The sequence below is a fragment of the Lagopus muta genome, chromosome 3, assembly GCF_023343835.1.
Source record: "Lagopus muta isolate bLagMut1 chromosome 3, bLagMut1 primary, whole genome shotgun sequence".
Lineage (NCBI taxonomy): Eukaryota > Metazoa > Chordata > Aves > Galliformes > Phasianidae > Lagopus > Lagopus muta.
Window position 1 is genome coordinate 82,595,519 of NC_064435.1, and position 20,758 is coordinate 82,616,276.

Below are 20,758 nucleotides of genomic sequence, written 5' to 3' on the forward strand. Positions count from 1 at the left end.
TACCTCCCTTCACTGCTCATTCGACGTGCATCTCTCTGCTCAAGTCAGGCTCCCTTCCTGCCGCACTAACTGTGAAACACTCTCCAGATTTTCCTTGTTCTCTGTGCGGTTTGGAGTCTGCTGACACCACAGTTGATGGCCTGTGTGACCTCTTCTCCCTGCACCTCCTCACAAATTCCTTTCTTATCTGTCTTTTGCTCTGCTCCAGATTCCCTCCAGACCGTAGACCATACGTGTTTACAGATCCCGACTTTGTGCCTTCTAACAAAGCTGGCTTTCATCCTGGCACTGAGTAATGTGACTTTCCTCTTCTCCCCACAAAAACCCACTGTATACGCATGAAACCTTTAAACAGTGGCATCTGAAAGGTTTATACGTCATTCTCCATGTCTGTCTGCTTATATCATCAATGTTTTTATGAAGTAGTTGCTACACTTTTCTGAATCTGCTCTAGCTGTATTTTGACTAGACTGTGGTGACCTTCGGATTCTCTGCTCTGCATGTTTATACATCACTAAATACGTTGTTGATGCTCAATAAGAGAATTCCACACCTTTGAAATTACTTTTACATGAGGAAGCAGCTTAAGAAAAATTTGTGGAATGAGAAATTGTCACCTCTAAATTCCATGGAATTCAGCCACGGGGTGTTTAGGGCACAGTCGTACGATGATTATTGTCACCTTGTAGTTCTAGGTTACCACCTCACTTTGTCATTCTTTTCTATGTGGATCAAACATTGTCCCTGGAAAGTTCCCTTGCTTTTTGAAGTTGCAGATCTCAGTGATTGCTGAGTTTGTGAATTTGTTGCTCAGAGAAGCAGTGGGTGCCCCATCCCCAGGGCCAGGTTGGATGGGGCCCTGGGCAGCATGATCTGGTGGGTGGCAGCCCTGCCTCGGGTGGGGGGGTTGGAACTGGATCCTCTTTATGGTCACTTCCAAACTGAGCTGGTCTATGATATGAAATACTGGTACATTTTTGCCCGTTGAAATGACTTGATCTCACTGCAGCTTAGTTTTTTTTTTTCCCAGATGGATTGTATGGGGCAGCACCTTATTTTTTGGGGGTGATACTCAGCTCCAAGAAGAGCTCTGCTGTGGCAAACTTCAGACCTGCAAGAAATCCTATTGTTTGTCAATGGGAGAGGCCCCACCTCAGCTGTAATTAAAGCCCAGCTCATGTCATGACTCTGTTGGCATCCTGAGTGAAGCTGGTGTTCCCTGAGATTGAAGATTATCTGTTTCTTTTGCTGCTAGTCCTTTGAACTTCCTGTGGTCAGGGATTCCTAGTGTTTTAAACTAGAATAACAATTATGAAACTGTCCCATCTCATCTGGCCGGGTTCGTGTCTAATTAACTTTAACAAGAGTCATAATTTTAAAAGTGATTTCTCAAAAGCATTATAACTTAGGACAATTAAGTCTTGAGAGAAAGAGCGCGAGACAGGGAGGGGAGAAAAACAGAGGCACTCCTTGGGGCAGGGCACTTCATGAGTATTAAACGGCTGTGACTCATTCCTGCCTCTAGTCCCAGCACAAGTAAGACCTTTTGAATAAGTTCTGCCTGCTAGATAAAAACTTGTTTGCAGGTGCAAAAATCCTACAGCACATGTTGGAACAAGCACCTTTATGGGCTGCTCCCATTTAAAACAATTACACAGAAATGGATTTATTTTTCAATCTGTTGGTGCAGTTTTTTTAGTTGTGGAAACTTGTCAAAGTCTGCAGAAAGAGGGGAGAAAGGGGAAGGAAATGCAGGCCAAAGAATGAATGAATTAACTCATTTGCCCTTGTGGAGCAGGATGTTTTTATTATTATTATGCATGAAATGTGTATTAGTATGTATGGAACAAATCCATCAGTCTATTTGATGGGCAAAACCTGATCTTTTTGAGGATGTGAAGCCAGCAAGGAGACTGCTCATGTTCCAGCACGAGCGAGCCCTTGCTCTGACTTGTGTCACCACCAGCGCTGGTGGAGATGGGCTCTTGCTGGAACAGCACTTAACAGCCACACTGTGTGCCCTCAAGGCTGGCTCTGCACCTATGCAGGGCAGTGAAGGCTTTCACTGCTCCCACTGAAGCCACACCAGCAGCTGCTTCCACACCAGGGATGTTGGATCCTTACAGAGGGCAGGGAGATGGTGGCAGGGAGGGCTGCAGACGTTGTGCGTCCTTATGGTGATTACCATCAGTTGTGCAGAGCATGCCCACACTGCAACCAAAGGTGCATCTGCAATATGGGTGAACTCCATCGGGCTGCTCTCTGTGGGGTTGGCTTGGGTGGCAGTGGCAGCATGACAGTAGCAATGTAGCAGCAGCATGGAGCTGCCCCAGCCTGCTCGAGATGTATACTTCCTTAAAAATACTGAACAGTTGTGGCTTGACTTCAGGCTCTGCCTCACAGTCATGTTTTCTCCCCTTGCTGAGAAGTCAAGGATTTCAGCCATTGAGTGCTTTAGATCCTCCAGTGCTTTTACATCCTTCAGCTGTTCTAACAGCTCCTAGCTGCCCTGTAGGAGAGTGTTCATCTACTTCAGATGAAGCAACACAGTGAAACGAGTATCTTGGCACGACGAGACTAAAAGCAAACCTACACCATTGCTGGGTTTCTCAGAAGGTAAACGCTGACACGTAGGAAAGAAAAATCTGAGCTACCATGTGGCAGAGTGTCTTGTGTCCCTGAAGCCAGGAACTGGGAATTTTGTGCCCTCTGGGAGGGAGCTGGTTGGCTGCCTCTGTGTGAGAGCCTGGGGCAAACCAGCATGAATGTGGTATGGACACCACGAGGACCAGGAGTGAAACAGAGTAAACTGCTATGATAGCACGCAAGTATGCTAAGGATGATGCTTAATAGTTTTACAGCTTGTATTCTATAAGTGATGAACATGAATTTTTTTTTTTTTTTTTTAAGTTGTGGATTAATTTGCTTGAAGAAGCTGATCTTATGGCCTTTGGAATAAGTAACATTCCATGGTAGGTATGCTGTTTGTGCTGTTATCAAACCTCTCTGGTGAAAGCTTTATTACATGAATGAGATGAGGGTGATTGGGAATAGCCTACATGGATCTCCAAGATTGTATTATGAATCATAATGATGTAGGCACTATGGGACTCTAGAGGTCTCTCATCCCACCCCTATCCAAAGCAGAGCAGATTACCCAGGGTCTTGTCCAGTTGGATTTTGAGTATCTCCAAGCTGGAAACTCCACAGCCCCCCTGGATATTTACTGCAGTGTTTACCCTCACTGTAAATTAATTTTCCCTACTGAGATGAAATTTCTCACTTGAGCAACATCTTTGTATCCTAACTGGAACATACTGGTCTAAATGAGCGGATTAGTAGATGAGTATATGAAAATAACTGTCTTCTTTGTTGAGCTTGATGAGATAATATTGTATTTGGAGGCCCTTATAAGCACAGTTCTTCTAGATTTATTCTGCCGTGTATCTGATTTACCACTTTTGTCAGTGACATGGAGGTGGAGCAAGAACTCACCCTCATCAAGTCTGCAGCTGACACCAAACACCATGATGATGGGGACAGCCATCATCATGGACTGCCACTCAGAGGAACCTGGGCAGCTGGAGGAATGGGCCAACAGGAACCTTATAAAATTTTCTGTAGTTTGCTCTGGCAGGGAGGAAGATCAAGAGCCTGAAGCAGCCTGGGCTACATCAGAAGGAGCATGGACAATGTATTGAGAGGAGTTAAATTGAGAGTATTCCCTTCTATATAGTGTTAATTAGATCTCATTTACAATCTTGCATCCAAATTTCAGCCCTGTTGCAAGAACTAAGTTTATAAAGTTGCTGCTAAGCCCTCTTAATGTTTAGTATTTGGATATCAGCCCTGTGAGGAAAGGCTGGTGGACCAGGACTTGTCCAGACCAGGGGTGAAATATCTTCATGAAGTAAAGAGCAGCCTCCACTAGCTATGAGGCAGTTATCAGAGTCACCAAATCTCCTCACAGTGGTATGTGTGGTAGGAGGAAAACAGACAGTGGACAAGAGGAGGTCAAATGGGAGATAAAGAACCTTCTGCTATGAGATCAACAAGCAGTGGAACAGACTGCACAGTGAGGCTGTGCAGGCACCATCCATGGATGTGTCCAACTCTGGCACTGAGGAGCTCCCTTCAGGCACAGTGTATTGCACCACTTTCCATACAGCAGCACCAGGTGCTCCTGCCTCTCCTGGAAGATCCAGATCTTGTTCTTATCTGCATCAAAGGAGAGTGCATTAGCTACAGAAATACAAGAAAGCACAGTGTTATAAACAGCTGCCCAGTCCATAATTATTGTCTTATTGCTTTCTCACAGACAAGACTGGCACTTTTTCAAAGATGTGGCTAGAGTCTGTCCTGGAGGGGAGGACGTACCTGGCATGAAACTGGCAGGACTAGACTTATTCATAATTTAAACTCATACTACAGAGTAGTGTGGACAAGTGAAGTTTTATCCCATTGAGGGAAATCATGTCTACAGCACGTAACATAGCATGGTCTTTCTTTATCTGCTTACAGCTGTTCTGAAGACTACCTCATGGCAATCTAGAGCTTCCTCACGAAGGGAGTAAAGGGGCAGCACTGATCTTTACTCTCTGGTGACAGCAACAGGACCCGAGGGAATGGCATGAGGCTGCAGCAGGGGAGGGTCAGATGGAGTCTAAGAAAAGCTTTTTCTCCAGAGGTCAGTGGGTATGGAACAGGCTGCCCAGGGCAGTGGGCACGGCCTCAAGTGCTGGAGTTCCAGAAGCATTTAGACAACACTTTTAGATGCAGGGGCTGGATTTTGGGTAGTCCTGTGTGGAGCCAGGAGTTCGACTTAATGGTCCTTGTGGGGCCCTTTCAACTCAGACTATTCTATGATTCTATGATACGTGAGCATGTTAAACCTGCTAAAATGCATGTACAAGGAGGCATTGTTACATTGAGGTGATCTTGTTTCCTACAATGTCATTCAGAGGTATTTCCCAAGAATCCACACAGAAAATAAGACCTCAGAGCTGTTGCAATAAGGTTAATGTGTAATGACCTTTTTCTTCCCTGTTTCCTATCAACTTCTTTTGAATTGATGTTAGCCTCAATAATCATGCAAGAGATTTGCATTTTTATGGAAACAGCTATATCCTACAGCGATCTAAGTCTTCCTCACAGAAAGGTGGATCTGAGCAGAAAAAGAAGAAATTAAGTCATATTTTTATTTCCTTACATGTCTGATTTAGAGCTACTCACATAGAGAAGACATTGTAGATGTTGAAAGATATATCTAAATCAAATGCGGAGCTGGGAAGAAAACATTAATGCAAAGTAAGTTCCTTAGCATCTCATCTCCTGTCAGGGTTCTAATCTTCTGGTCTCTTTATCAGACTGTTATGATTGCATGCAGCGCAGAAAGAGAAGGCAGAAAATTAAATGTAATAGTTTTGTTTTTAAATACAAGATTTGTGAAGGTGTTTGGGGAAAGAAGGCAAAGTGCACCAGCTCTTGAACATGGAACAACACAGGAGCAATAATTGAGGACCGAGAAGGAAGAGAACATTTCGTTGTAAGTCTGAGTGAAATTTATACATCTTAGGAGCTGTGGTAATCACAGGTGGTTCACAATTCTCAGTGGCTGCCTCATGGTATTCTGGTCTTGCTGATATGACCTCTCAAGTTTACAGGGGGTTATGGTGCTGTCTCTGCATTTGTAATGGAGAGGAATACCATTGTCATAAAAGAGCCTCCCATTTTTGTCTTTCTGCTTAACATGACTCAGCTGGATAGAAGAGAAAGGCAACCACTTTTCACTTCTGAATTCGGCTTTAGAGAGTTGCGGATGTGTGTGGCAGGGGGAGGCTGCCTCTTTTTTCCTTCACTGCATACTTTATGGTAACAAAATTCCCTGTTCACTATACAAATCACAAATCCCTGATCATAACAAAAAGTCTTCTAGGAAACTTCCTTATGTCAAGTTGTACATGTTCAAAAAGGCTTTCTCGGCACAAAACAATTCCTAATGCAGCTCTCACTGCATAGCCAGGTTCTTTTGTTTGCATACCCAACATACTGGTTGGCTCTATGAGCAAGCACAGCTAGAGCACACAATGCTGTGATAGCATCTGAAGTTTGTGGAGTGGGAATCTTGGTAAGAAGGTTTCCATTTCTTCCAGGAGATAAATCACCCTCCATAGCCTTGGGGTTTTGGAGAAGAAAATCATCTTGTAAGGATGACACCTCCACTTCTCAGTTGGAAGAAGAAGAGCTTCTGGCATGGTGAAGAGCTAAATCTTTATCTTTCCTGTTTGGTATCAAAATAGCTTTGGTATGCCCCACAACTGAACATGAAACAAGTCTGCTTGCAAAAATTAATGCAAACTGAGCTAACTGCCATCCTTTTTTATATATTAGATCAAATTCTCCACTGTCCTCCACAGCCTGCAGCCATTATACTCTGTAAAAGTTCAGCACAGGGGAGATGTGCTTGCAAATCTGTTTAAAAAGTCCTACTTTTCTCCATTAAGTTGGTAAAGATATTTAGGATCTTTATAACTGCTCTGATCTGGTTTTCCTTCTTACAAGTTACAAGGTACTTGTAATTACGGTGGTAGCATTTTAATAAGACTATCAGTGCCTCAAGCCAATGCCATAACCCAGTTGTTTGACATGCTGGGATGACAAGCATCTGTTATAATGCTCAGCCTTGCTAATGGAAGATTCATGCTAATGAGGGGAAACCCTGGCTGTCTATAGACCTACTGTTGCAGCTCCCATTTGATCCTTCACTCCCATTTCCAAGAATGAGCAGAAGAAAGGGATGGGTGTCAGTCATGCTCTTCATCCCTTTGGGCTCACAGGTACCTGGATGCAAATCAGAGCAGCTCTGGTGTGAAGTGGCTGTGAAGTTTCCTGGAGAGCTTCCCGTCCCATTTCTGACTCTGTGTGCAGCTGCACTGCAATATCTAACACCAAATATCAAACTGAATAATGAGGGAAGATGCACTCCTCAACAAAATATGAACTTTTGGTAATAATTCATCCTCACAAATGAATGCATATTGCATGCATGTTATTTGGCTGAAGAAATGTTTGACCCACTACGACACAACAGCTAGGCAGAAATAGCCTCCTATTGCTGCCAGCGCTATTAAGTACCTTCCTATAAACTTCTCAAGCTCTGGCAAATGCCAGCAGGTGTTGATGAAACATCATTGTAAAGGGAATTTTTAAAGGAACAGAAATAATGCATCATTACATAATTGACCTTGTACTGTCACTGTTAGGTTTCTCTGCTTGCAGCAACACAAACTCAGGAGCTGTGTAGAAAATATTGCATGAACAATCAGTCATGGCAGGACCCTGGTGGGAAAGGGATGTCACATGCCATTCTCCTTCACCTGAAGCAAAGCAGCAAGGCATCCTGAAACTTTTTGTCTGAGTAGTCAGTCAGGTTCGGCAAGGATGACACATCCTTCACCACACCCTTTACTTTTGCATGGTAGAGAAAGAATTTTGCAGACCTAGGATGCATTTTCTCCTTGAATTCAAGAAGGTTGCTTTTTTTTTTTTTTTCCCCTTACTAGAAACTAGTAGTGTAATATTGTCTAAAAAGAGCACAGATGGTGTTCAGGTGCCTGGGAATGGCAGCCCTTTGCAGACAATCCTGGGCTTGGCTAGTTACAGGATGATATGGAAAATCTCATGTCAGTCATTCCCTGTCCTTCCCAGCCCCTCCAAACACTCACTGGGGCATACCTACCTTTTCAGATGGATTATGCTGCAGGGCATTATAAATCTGCCCATAATTAGACAACAGTTGAGTGAATATAAGATATCTTGGAGTAAGTTGTCTAAGTTCTCTAGCTTTGTTATTAGTGACATTTCAGACTGTAGTTGCTGTAGAGGTGTTGCTGCTGGTGCCAGCTGGCGAACCTCTTTTCCCACTAAGAGAGAAGGTCAGAGTAAAGACTTGGGATTTTGAGGTCAAGTGAAGTGAGGAAGTGAAAATTCCTGGGACTGGCCTTCATTTCCTCAGAAACAGAGACTTTGTGAGTGCTGCCACTCAGGCTAAGCTGTCGCTTCCCAGGCAGTCATTGCACAGGAGGGATGATGCACAGCAATCACGCTACAGAGATACGTACCCAGATAAGTGGCTTGCACGTGCAGACTTGTCCTCGCTACGCAGAACTGTAGGAGGTAGGAACACGGAAGTCACATTCTGTCTTACCATGACGATTTGGTATTTGTTTGGAATTCTAGACCTATTTTTCATAAGCAACAATAACAAAAATCAATCGCCAGGCCATATTCACATTGCTGTTTTGAACGTCAGCTACCATCAGTTATCAGCGTGTTTCAGCTATTTCAAATATATTTGGTTCTTCTCCATGTGAGGAACGTATCAAAGAGAAGATGGTATTAAATAAGCTCACAAGATGGCATGTGAAGTAGGATGGGATGGCAGCTGCTGTTATAAGCTAATTAACAAGCCATGGAGAGGAATTCAGCTTATGAATATCCCCCTGGTATAGACAGAGACAGTCACCTCAGGTAGCACCATGAATAATAAAAAACCCACTACCCAGTATTTGAAGCCTGAAACACAGTTTTTGGGTATATCACTTGGGGCTGAGAAATCATTTTCCACAAAACCTAAAGAGAGAGAGAATGCATAGCCCTAGTGTTATGAATAAAGCAGCTTCCCTCTGTTCACTGATCTGGCATTTAGACACAACCGTATCATCTTCACATCCATGTAGTGGCATTCTGTTAATTTATGCAGTTCCAGAGGAGGTGAGTTAGGATACAGGACTGCAGAACAGACCACAGCTCTTGCTTTCAGAAGCAAGGAGGGAATATTACGTCTACTTTAGACTGACTTGCTTAAAGACAGTCTTCTAAGACCCAGACAGTTTTCATGAATCCATGTATTAAGAAACAGAACTCTATATTCTAGGAGCAGTGAAGCAAGGTCAAAGATGTATCTTCAAATTATGACTCCAATGTTTTCCCACAGTAAGTAGAGTTTTAAGCTATGCCCACGTCACTTGTTATTGTTTCAAGATAACCAATTTCACCAATTCCACCTCCAGATAGCACCTACAAAAATTTGCTTTGTTTCAGCAAAATAAAAATAGCTGTATTTACTGATTTCTACTGCCTATGCATGAAAGTAGCTCGCATGGGAGCACTGAGCTGTTCTCAGTGTCAGTTCAGTATTATTCTCTCCTCTGAATTCCAGAGGGGCTAATTGTGCAAGAAGGACCAACAGAATCCATTTGCTACTTAAGCACATTTTTCAACATGTCCAGGTAACAATGACTCATTTGGGCCTCTGGGTGTATCATATACATGCTGTCTCCATCACAAATAATGGAGTGTCTCACTGAGCTGGCACACTAGACCAAGCTGAAAAAGGTGGGGCTGATTGGAGGTGGTGCTAAAACTCAGCAAGAATGCCAAATCACTGTAATACTTGCAGATTTCTAAATACCCATACATATAAACAGACAACTTTCAAAGGGACCTGCTGAAAAAAAATGCTTACCATTTGTGTATTTATAAATGCATCAGCTCTTGAAAAATCTGACTTTTAAATATGCAGGTGTCACGAATGCAGTGATCTCTATATCTGCGCAGTGAAAACCTGGACTGTATCTGTCGTTCTTACTCAGTCTTACTGTTTTTGTATTCTGCTCCCTGATGACTTGGAGTGTAACGTCAAATCATCAACTCGTGCAGATTTGTTCAAAAAAGCACCCCAAATCCACATGAATACATAAACCTGTATCAATCAATCGATACATGCGCTGCTACGTAATGATTCAATAGTACAGAATACAATATGGAATATACAAATATTACAAATACAAATATATATATATATATACATATATATATATATATATATATATATGTATATATATATATATATATATACAAATACAAATATACAATACAAATAGTACAGAATTCCAATATGGAAGTCACTGTGTGACTTCACAACTAATGGCCAACTTGCATTTTGCTACTTCGTAGTACTCCGTACAGCCCCAGGCAACATCATATTTGCTCAGAACAGCTCTTAGCTTCCACTGTGCTGCATCCACCACCACCTGCAGCAGCAGGTTAGGTTCTTCTGTCATTTACAGCGGCACTGCAGAGGATTGCTCTCTTTCAGTTGTTTTTTGAATCAGATGTGTCAAACACATGAAGTGTTGAGATGTGTCAAACACATCAAGTGTTTGAGTTGGGATGTGGTTTATCACTCAGATCTAAAATACCAAGAAAATAATTGGCGCAGGAAAGATAGAAAAGGGCCCAAGAATTTACAGATGTGGATGACTTACATAGCTGGCTGGCTGTGCGGCACTTTGAGATGAATGCCTTGGCAGATTTACCCATGAGTGACAGATACTTCTTAAAATTTGACCATCTTTCCTCAGCTTTCTAACATCAAGGTCAAGTGGCCAGAACAGCTGATGAAGTGCAGTTAAACACAGGTAAGAAACGGTTCCAAGTTGGTCCTTGAGACAAAGCAGCAGTCAGTGGCTGAGAATGAAGGAGCTGCTGGGCATCCTACAGCAAACTGCCTTTGCTGACATTCTGCACACACCCAAATGTGTTAGAGCAATTTTGTCTCTGGCATCTGACATTTTTCACTTTTTAAAACTAAACTTTCAGGCATCAAGAAAGCCATCCATGGATGTGATGGTTTCAGGGCCTTTTTAGAAATGGACTGGGCTTGGAATATTGGCAGTGCTTCTGCCTGGAGGACCTCTGGTGAAGTCACATCTGGAGTACCCTGTCCAGTTTAGGGCTCCTCTGTCCAAGAAAGATGGGGAACTTCTAAAGAGAGTCCAGTGGAGGGCCACCAAGATGATGAGGGTTCTGAAGCATCTCCACTGTGAGGAAAGGCTGAGAGACCTGGGGCTGTTCTGCTTGGAGGAGTGAAGACTGAGTGGGGATCTCAACACTGTTTATAAACATCTGAAGCGCAGGAGCCAAATGGATGAGACCAGGCTCTTTTCAGTGGTGTGCAGCAATAGAGCAAGGAACAGTGGGCAGAAACTGGAATAGCGGAAGTTCTATCTGAACGTGTAGAAAAACTTCTTTACTTTGGGGGTGACAGAGCACTGGAGCAGGCTGCCCAGAGAGGCTGCGGAGTCTCCTTCAATGGAGAGATTCAAAACCTGCCTGGATACTTTCCTGTGCAACCTGCTTTAGCAGGAGGTTGGACTCGATGATTTCCAGAGGTCCCTTCCAACACCTACAACTTTGTGATTCTGTGATTCCAGTGTGTCTGTGAACTGGTGGAACCATTTATACTGCTTTCCAATGGGCACATCAGCGGGGAGATGGCTGCTGTGTGCAGAGCACGCTCGTCCATGGTATAACCACGCTGACTGAACAGGTGCTGTCTTTGTTGAGTTCAAGTTGCCTTCCGGAGTCGTACCTTGGTATTCGGAATCGTTGGTGCACCTACAGCTATCGTCACCACAGCGCTCTGGAGGCCACGCAGTACCATGAGGAAAGCGGTAGATTTCGCCTAAATTCGATCGGAAGTTTTTAATGAGGCCACAACGTCCGCACCGAGAACTCGTGAAGGAACCAAAGCAGTCAGCGAGCCCGGCCGGGGCCACGCCGGTGCAGAGGGCGGGGTGGGAAAGCGCCGGGCCGGGCTGAAAGCGAGGCGGCTCCACGCCCCGCACCGCCGCTTAAAACCGCCGTCGAAAGGTGTGGCTTCGCCTTTCCTGTGCCGGCGGGGAGGGGACGGGACGGGACGGGACGGGACGGGACGGGACGGGACCTTTGCTCTTGCTGCAGCCGCCGCCACCACCGCCTGCAGCCTCCGCCGCCCAAGACCCGCTGCTTCGCCCAGCCGCCCTCCCTCACATCCCGGCCCCCGCCCGCCCTGCCGCCCCCTGAGCTCGGGCTCTCCGGGCGGTGAATGCCGCTCTCCCCTCCGGCTGTGGGTCGGCTGTCCATCCGCTGCCCGCTTCGCCCTCTCTCCGTCCCGCCGCCATGAGCATGAACGGCGGCTCGCACCCGCGGATCAACACGCTGGGCCGCATGGCGCGGGCCGATTCGGGCACCGACCTGCGCTACGAGATGAGCTCCCATGTGGTGAGCGGCGGCGGCGGCGGCGGCGGCACCCACACTCACAAGACCTACTATTACCAGAAGACCTACGGGGGGGACTACGCCTCCGACGGGTACGGGTAGGTGGTTAGGCTCGCCGGTGGTTCTGTTGACCTCTTGGTCTCATTATTGATGCCACTGAGCATTGCTTCTGGAGTGCTGTTTGTGTTCAAGTCCAGCCCTGGCTTTATTGCTAGGACATCCTGATCGGATTGCAGCAGGATGAGAGTCCAGTGTATACAGTAAGCAAACAGCAGCTGGCAACTTGCAGGCTACACGAAGCTACGTGTGCCAGCTGAGAATCGGGCTTTTGGGAATTAGGGACCCTACCCAGTGGTGAGAGCTGTGCTTAGCATCTGCTGCCCAGGACCAAAGAATGAAGGACCAAACTTGTGTTCTTCCCAGATTTGTTTGTTGCTTTGCACAATTCTTAGTTCTTCATTTCACCTTTGGTTTCGTTTGTACCTTTTGATTAGCTGCTGCTGGGACATGTCCACCTACTGCTGCAGTAATACGAGAATACCTATTATTGCAATATAATTAGAGCAATGCAGTGCTTTACCAAGGGAGAGTGCGTGTTAGGAGTCTGAAGTATTGTCACTGTGTTGCATTTTTGAGGGTCCGTTTTGCCAGCAATGCTCCACTACGAGGGGTTGTACTGCTTTTAAGAGGCAGACATGGAAAAATTAATGACAGAGCATGTTGCTTCCTCACTGTTATTCTTCCTGACTTCATTCCAGCACTGTTACAGTGGTGTGACTTCCCTGTTAGTCTGGCTTTCACTAGAGAATAAATACTTGTCTTTTACTTAGCATTCTTTGGCTTTTGTTAGGTAATGCAAACAAGTATGTAGTTTGCTAGATGCTTCTTTCTTTACTTTTCAGTGGTCCCTTAGCACAGGCTTGATGAAGAGGTTAACAGTCTTCCATCAACATACTTTCATTGACTCTCTGTAAGATAATGTTCTTACCTCTTTTTTGGCAAGGAAGTTACAATGAAAGTTCCTTTTCACCTTATTCCAACGTCTTTCTGTGGAACTAAAGACCCTTGCTAATGAGATTGAAATACATATACGTATTTTATGTATAATGTACGTGAAGAGGTCTGACAATAACATTTATATAAGTAATTGCAATGCGTTGTAATTGCTTGCATCTTACGCATGGCATAGATTTGTTTTGGATTGGTGCTGACTTGAATGATGTGTCCCAAAAAATGATGGAAAAAAAACAGGCCTAATTTTGCACACGTGCAGAAAATGCTCTGAATCCTATGTGTGTTGTGCTTGCAGAACCAGGACTGTGGTCTGTGGAATTGGTTTTGGTTGTTGTTAAGCCTGATATTGTTAATGCTAAATTTCAGTGTCAGTTACCAAACCTAAAGACAGAGGCTTCTTTTTTTTCAATGAGGAAAATTCCTGTTGCTGAATTTTCAACGCAGTAGGATTCAACATAGAGTCTGGTCTTGTAAGATTTGGGGCGTATTCTGCCAAACAAGTCTGTGCTGAGTGTTACGTTAGTCACAGAGCAATATAAGCCGCTCCTTACCCTCAGGGCTCAGCAAGGTGCTTTTACAACGTTCCCAGTTTCTTCTGGCTTGGGAACTCAGGATGAGCTTGGCCCTGGGTACAGATACTCAGCTTGACGTTGAGTCATACACCTCTGAACTGCAAATTCATCAACCAAGTATTTATCAATGCCTTTGCGATGGGGAGATGCTAGCAGAGAAGAAGACAGTAGCAAGTTTTGCAGTTTTATTTGTCATGGCTGAGATCAGGCGAAAAAATAATAAAAAGAGCATAAGATTTGTGGTTACCAAGTAATGCCTTGCTGTAAGAATTAATTGGTTTACACACGAGATATGTTTGAAGGTTGATGTAATGTCAGTGCCTTACATGTAGAAAAGGAGTCAGAAATTCACACTGAAGCCTTGAAGTTACTTGCAGGGGGCTGGCAGACTGAGTAAATTTAAAAGAAACAGATTCAGAATTGCAATTTTGCCCATCCCGTTGGCCTTGTGGTGGTCTGCAGGATCCTGCCCAAGGTGAATCGCTGTGCTGTGCTGTGCTGGCCATGAGAGCTGCCCCAGTGACAAACAGAACTATCAGAAAACAGAGAGTAAGGAATGTGCCTGAGCTGCCAAATGCCTGCTGCGCTAGCAGAGCCAGCAGGAGAAACAGCTCTTATCAGTAGCTGGTAATGCTGCCACGAGGTAAAGAAACCACACTGTGCCTCTCCTAACTCACCTTTTTTATAGGTACCGGTGAGAGATCGGTTCCATTGCAAGCTATTCGTCTCTGAAAGCATGAAAGCTGCTTTCAAGCGCAGCCATGTTTCTGGTGGCTGTTATTGGAGGGGCTGCCGTGCCGTGCCGTGCCGTGCCGTGGGCTCCAGGTGCACCTCTCTCCCAGAGTGAGCAGTGCAGACATGCGTGTAGCCACCAGCTGCTGCCTCTGCAAATGGTGCCTTTGCTTTCAGTGACTCATCCCGGTGGCAAAAGTCCCGCTCAGGAGTGTGAGAATTTCTACAAACAGGTGTGGCCGGACCCCTTGTGAAACCCTGCAGCTTCCACTGCAAGCACCTGGCAGTTTTAATGTGTCAGCACTGACTTTTTTTGCACACACCTAAAAGGATTAAGAGCCCAATAATGCGAGATACAGATTTCTTTTGAGATTTATCACGTTGCAGTCTACAAGTGTGTTCTGTACTTTCAAATATGAAAGTGTTGGATGAGGCTGCAGCGTGCCAAAATGGAGCCAGTAAGAGCAAAGAAAGCACAGAAGGAGAGCACACAAGAAAATTCCTGGTCATGGAATCACAGAATCATTTGAGTTGGAAGGGAGCTTCGAAAGCCATCTGGTCCAACTCCCCTGCAATGCACAGATTGTTTGCTGACAGTTGTGTTTGGCTGTCAGAGTTCAATTAAACTGTATTCAGGCAAACTATAGTTTAATTTTTGGTTGTATTTGCATGGATATTGCTGTTAACCACCTTTTATCGGTTTCTCTCCAGTGTATTGGTCAGACTTTTCCTACAAATCAAATCCATTCCCTAACACTTGATTTCCAGATGCACACAAACAGCTTGCTGATGACGGGTGCAGCCTGTGTGCTGGAGATTGCTGCTCCAGTTCAGGTTTTTCTTTTAACTTGTCTACCCTGACCATACCGGTAATCCCTTGATGAAGCTATTGCTTGTTCAAACAAGTTTGTGTGAATGGAGGAAAAAAAAACATAGGAGGTGCTATTGTTTTGCCTATTTTAGCCTCCTTGATGAATTATGGGAATTGCTTGATAACTTCAGAGCTGCAAGAAGACCTTTCTTAAAGCTTCTTTTACTTTTTGAATAATGATTAGGAAAAAAAAAAAAAGCCTTGAGTTTTTAAAAGGGTAAATATTTTGTAGAGCAATCAAAACATTTAACAGGGATTATTCTGACCTGTTGTGCACCCTCTTCAATCAGGTCTTTGGGTGAAAGTATCCCTTTTGTGCTTCTAAAGCATTTGGAACTGAAGCAGTTCTGCGGTGCTGCCAGCTGGATGTGCTTCTGTGTGCCCCCTCCAGAGTGCTTGTCTGGACTCACTGCCCTCTGACAACAGCAGCATCTGTTATTTCTTCTTTCTGGACAGTGGCAGCACTCATGGGGATAGCATTTACCAGTAAAGTGCAAACCTATTTCAGAAATACAGGGTTCACCAGCAAGGCAATGACTGAGCACAGCTCAGCTCAGTGGGCATTGAAGTGGAGAGGTGTTGCAGCAGGAACAGGCTGCAACAGGGCCTTGTGCTCTCCGTGTTTCTTTGGGAGAGCAGGAATGCAGCACAGCAAGGGAACCGTGTGTTCTGCCCTACCATGAGGTAACAGGCCTATTATACAGAGCGATGGCAGCATGAAGGTGCTCTCCCATCCCTAGAGCCACATCTTCACATCTGCGGCCCTCACACAATTGTAGGTGTTGGAAGGGACCTCTGGAGGTCTTCTTGCACAGAAAAGTGTCCAGATGGGTCTTGAATATCTGCAGAGAAGGAGACTCCACAGCTTCTCTTGTCAGCCTGTTCCAGTGTCTGTCAGCCTCACAGTAAAGAGATCTTTTCCCAATCAGAAGTGATTCTTCTGCGTTTTGAAGTATTCTCAGAGATTTAAAACAAAGACATTATCCCCATATGTTTTCTTTTCTACCTTTAGTAATTAATGATTATTAAAATCAAGTCATTTTAATAAAGAATTTGGTTTCATAGTGCCGTTTTAAAATTCGTAAGTTGCCTTCAAAATATATATTGCAGTCTGGCATGTCGAGATGCAGGTAGAAGGAGGTAGGTAAGGTCTGGAGCAGCCTGGGCTGTTTTGCTCAGCTCTGTTCCACAGGGTTTGCAGACACAAAGCAGCATAGCCATTAACCAGGATCTTGCAAATGTGTGTATTTTTCAGTAGGTGCCCCTGCACTCCTGTATTGTAAATCTGGCTGAAAGGTCCAAGCTCCACTTCCTTCCCTTTCTGCACAGATAGTTGGAAGGTTTGAAAATTCTTTCTGTATTTACAGCTGTGCTCTAGACCAAGTGAAAATCTGGCCTATTCTTATTGCCTGGTGTGTCCGCAATGTTGATGCTGCAGGATCCCATTCACATGTTGAAGCTTTAGATGATGTCGGGTTAAAACCAAATCAAAATGTCATTGTGACTGCTATCAACAATTACTTTAATACTGTTCATGTAAATGAGAAGAGAGAGGACGAGGGAATGAATTTAAACTGAAAGAGGGGAGGTTTAGATTAGGAAGAAATTCTTCATTCAGAGTGTGGTGAGACAGCGGCACAGCTGCCCAGAGAAGCTGTGGGTGCCCCATCCACAGAGGTGTTCAAGGCCAGGTTGGATGGGGCATCAGCCTGAGCTGGTGGTTGGCAACCCTGCCCACAGCAGGGGAGTTGGAACTGTATCTTTGAGGTCCTTTCCAATGCAAGCTATTCTATGATTCTAAAATACCATTTGTAGGTAAACCACTATGTGTGTTATGTGAGAATTGTCAGGGTCCTATGTCCTTCTGAGGGCCGTAAACATCTTTTTAAAGAGGACTTAGTTTACATGAGTGTACTTCAGAAGTCCAGGTTCTTTTGTGCCTCCGCATTGTAATGCCACCAAGTCAGGATTTGCAAAGATGTCTATGGTCCAGTGTTTTTCTCCTTCCTGTACACTATTGTGTAGAATATGGTATTTCTTTGGATTTTTACTTCTATCTCAAGGTTGGATTTCTCCTTACTCTATGTAGGGGTTTTTGCTTTGATCTATTCATTTCCATTAAAGGCCTGTTGGCTTCAGGAAGAGGTGTATCAGAATCACAGAATCACAGAAACGTCAAGGTTGGAAAAGACCTATGAGATCATCCAGTCCAACCATCCAAATCAGAGTTGAGGGTTTTGAAACTGCTTATGAAATACTTTCTCCTTGCATGGGTGACAAGTATTTTATTTGTGTCCATGTTGGATTGTCCTCATTGCATCTGATAAATCAACCAATATATGTTGAGGTAAGCTTTTCTAGAGTATATTTGTGCAGCTAAATCCTCTTTGAGATGTAAAGGCCTCACATCATGTTGTCTTGTTGGATCTCTTCTTCCAGACCATAATCTCTTCTGTGGGCTTCTGCTGGTTCTGGCCGTGCCCCAGAATGCTGAGCTGCCGTGCTCTTTCCTGGTTTCATTTTGTGTGGCTACAACTTCTGCTGTTATTTTTGATTATGTCTTTATTTAGACAGACTAGAGAGCCTCAAATGTTTGCTGCTTTCTTGTGAATGCCCCCATAGCAATAAACAAAGAAGTTACAGGTCTACATTTAAAGATTTTAGTAGTTCACACTGAAGCTCACGCTACAAGGCATTTATTCCTGCCTTCAATCCATTCTGCCCATCTGTATTAAGCCACCTTAAGCTTTCCAACTTTTTGAATTTTTGGGCAGTAATGCTGGATGTGGTATTCTAAAGCAGTGGAATGAACACACAATACTTACAATTCTGTATTTTTCTGTCTACCAACTTGTTCTTGTAGTTTGGTTTTAGAAAGCACCTTTTCTTCACAGTTTCTCCTAGTGTTAACTGTGACAGTCATTGTTTGGACATTATTCAGACTTCTCTCAGTGTAATGTGAGCTAATCGCTTTGAGGTCAGTCAAGTTACACAGAACTCGGTGGAGGAATGCTAATTTATTAGAGGTCTGGTTCCTTTGGCTTTAATGGACATCGGGCATTTGTAGCTATCAGGAGATGATTACAAAAGCAATTGAAGAATAAAATACCCTTCTTATGTTCCAAAAAGAGAAAATCATGTGGAAGAATCCTCTCTCTTCTTTAGTGTCTCATTAATGAGTGTAATTGTAGGTATAATTAATGTAAATTTTAGATGCAGTCAGATACGTCTCGATCCAAACACAACAGCGAGGCCTAAGGTGAAGGAATTATTTAGAAAAGGAAACCAATGGGGAAACCTGGCATAAAATCAGTTGTGCAGCTGCTTTCTTTAAGCTGTTTCCAAGATATACAGGCATGCATAGCACAGTAGGGTGTACAGTGTTTATGCAGCCAAAGGTCATGGTGTAAGCAAGAGCTGTGTGTGTACAGCTTGTTTTAGGTCATCCAGTGATTCTCCAGTCCTGCCTCTGTTTTCAAAGGTTTATTCCCAGATATTGACAAGAACAGCTTTAAAGTTTTTGTTACCACTTATTCGAGAAATGCTCATAGGAAGGAGAATGACAGGCTGCTAGAAGAAGAGCTACACACACTTCAGAAGCCCTCTTAAAGGGTACTGTTGAATGTTTCCCTTCACAGCAGTGATTTTTCCCAAGGACAGCTCTACCATGTGTCACAATTCCTTTTGCTAAGTATGATCGGAGTCAATGGAAAGTTTTCCAGAGTATCCAAATGACATCCAGGTTATGTAGCATTGGACGGGCTTGCACAGAGATAGTCTTTTTGATATTAGTGTTGTATGGAAGATTTGGGCCTCCAGTGAATTAAAATGGAGGATGTTACCTGCTATGAACACTGCAGTCAGAGAACCAGGCAAGGCGTGGAAGCCTCTTTGTTTCTTATCCTCTCTTAGTAAGGTTTACTTCAGTTCTACTGGCAAGCGCCTGGGTTTGGGAGCTGCCTGAGCTTGCTTGGGAGCTCTGATTCTATCAGCAAGGAATGATTCCTAGCTTGAAGCACCTCACCCACCTTCAACTAGCAGTGGCTCGCTTTGGTGGCAGGATCCCAAGGTGACCAAATCCTGGAAAAGCAACCTTCTGGTGGTGCAGTTGCAGTGGATTATGTACAAGACAATAGTAACGATCCCACTATCTACCTTAGCTGTTTTCTCCTCTAGTGTTTCTTAACTAGTAGTTTTACATGGCACCCCCACTGTAAACTTTTACATAGTTGTGAAAAAACAGGTCCTCTGACTCCAGCCCCTATATCTGTTTCTGTAATAGCTTAAGCATCTTGTAATGCCTTTTTTGAGACACTGCACTGATTTTTTTTAATAATTTCCTCTTATAAAAAGGCCCTTTGTGTACTTGTATAGACGTGTGTGTTCATGCACTTGCATAGCAGAGAATCCTGTGATCTTTTTATACTCTTAAGTTCAGTGGCTGGCATGATAACATATGCAATAATGTAACTACATTCTAATGTGTTGACTCTAAGAAAGATCATGAATAATTTATTTATACTGTGCTACTGTCAAAATTTCGTCTGTCAAAGCTGCAAATACCTGTACTGGAAGAAAACCTTTCTCTTAACTTCATGGGAGGCTCCATCTTCTGCATGATCCTGCAGTGAAGTTATTCCATGTCTGCTGATGCACAGTGTCAAAGTTGCTCTACCACTGTGGAATCAGCATTAAACTTCACAGTGAAGTTATGGAGGAGAGAGCAGACCAAGCATGTTTCTGCCTCCAAAGCTTAACTAGATTTCTTATTTCACATAACTTCTTGTGGCTATTGGGAATTCCTACTAAACGTTTCTCTTTGTGAAGTGTGGTTACTTTGTACTTACTTCATCTTATTCTTCTCTTCCCCAACAGTCAGAATGGAACCTGTACAGTTACCAGACGTCAGAACACCATTCAGGAGCTTCTGCAAAACTGTTCAGATTGCCTGATGAGAGCTGAGCTCATAGTACAACCTGTGAGTGCTTTTTCTTCTTAGATAAAATGATTATGAATATTTGTAGGGAATGAGTGCTGCATTGTTAACTGAATACAGTGGCTGTGGTTCTTCATCTCTTTTCTACCCTTTTAGCAATTTACGTGAGGCAGCTGCCACTTACCCTTAGAGTGGAGTGACATGCATCCTTACTGGATCTCTTGCTTCTGTCTACAGTCATTGATCAGTAAAACTGATTGACGTGCAGCTGGTTAAAATAAGGAGACCTTTTTGATTTTAAAAGGCAAAATGCAAAACCAAAAAAGAACAATAAAACACCTTTTGAATAAATTCTAATGCATCTCATTTTTCATCTTATCAGTGATCAAGGCCACTACTGGTGAAGATGCTAATAATGTTATGGCCACTTACCCTCCCTTAATGTATCCTGTCAGGTGTCATAACCATCATAAAAACCTTCACCACGTTTGTTTTTCCAGCTGATTTCTAAAGAAGCATTTGAAATAAGCT

General features: G+C 43.8%; 1 protein-coding gene across 5 annotated transcripts in view; it reads left to right on the top strand.

Moving 5' to 3' along the window:
- The first annotated feature begins 2,928 nt into the window (after positions 1-2,928).
- The window catches only part of LOC125691466 (desmoplakin), a 46,064-nt gene continuing 28,234 nt past the window's right edge, over positions 2,929-20,758 (top strand). For 2 of the 5 annotated variants that reach the window (XM_048940874.1, XM_048940878.1), the window contains exons 1-2: positions 11,772-12,200; positions 20,167-20,269. In XM_048940874.1, coding sequence (XP_048796831.1) covers positions 12,004-12,200; positions 20,167-20,269 — 300 coding nt within the window. In that variant the 5' untranslated portion in view covers positions 11,772-12,003. Of the gene's footprint in view, positions 2,973-11,771; positions 12,201-20,166; positions 20,270-20,758 lie in introns of those variants that run through there. The other 3 variants (XM_048940877.1, XM_048940876.1, XM_048940879.1) reach the window with 3 other exon arrangements.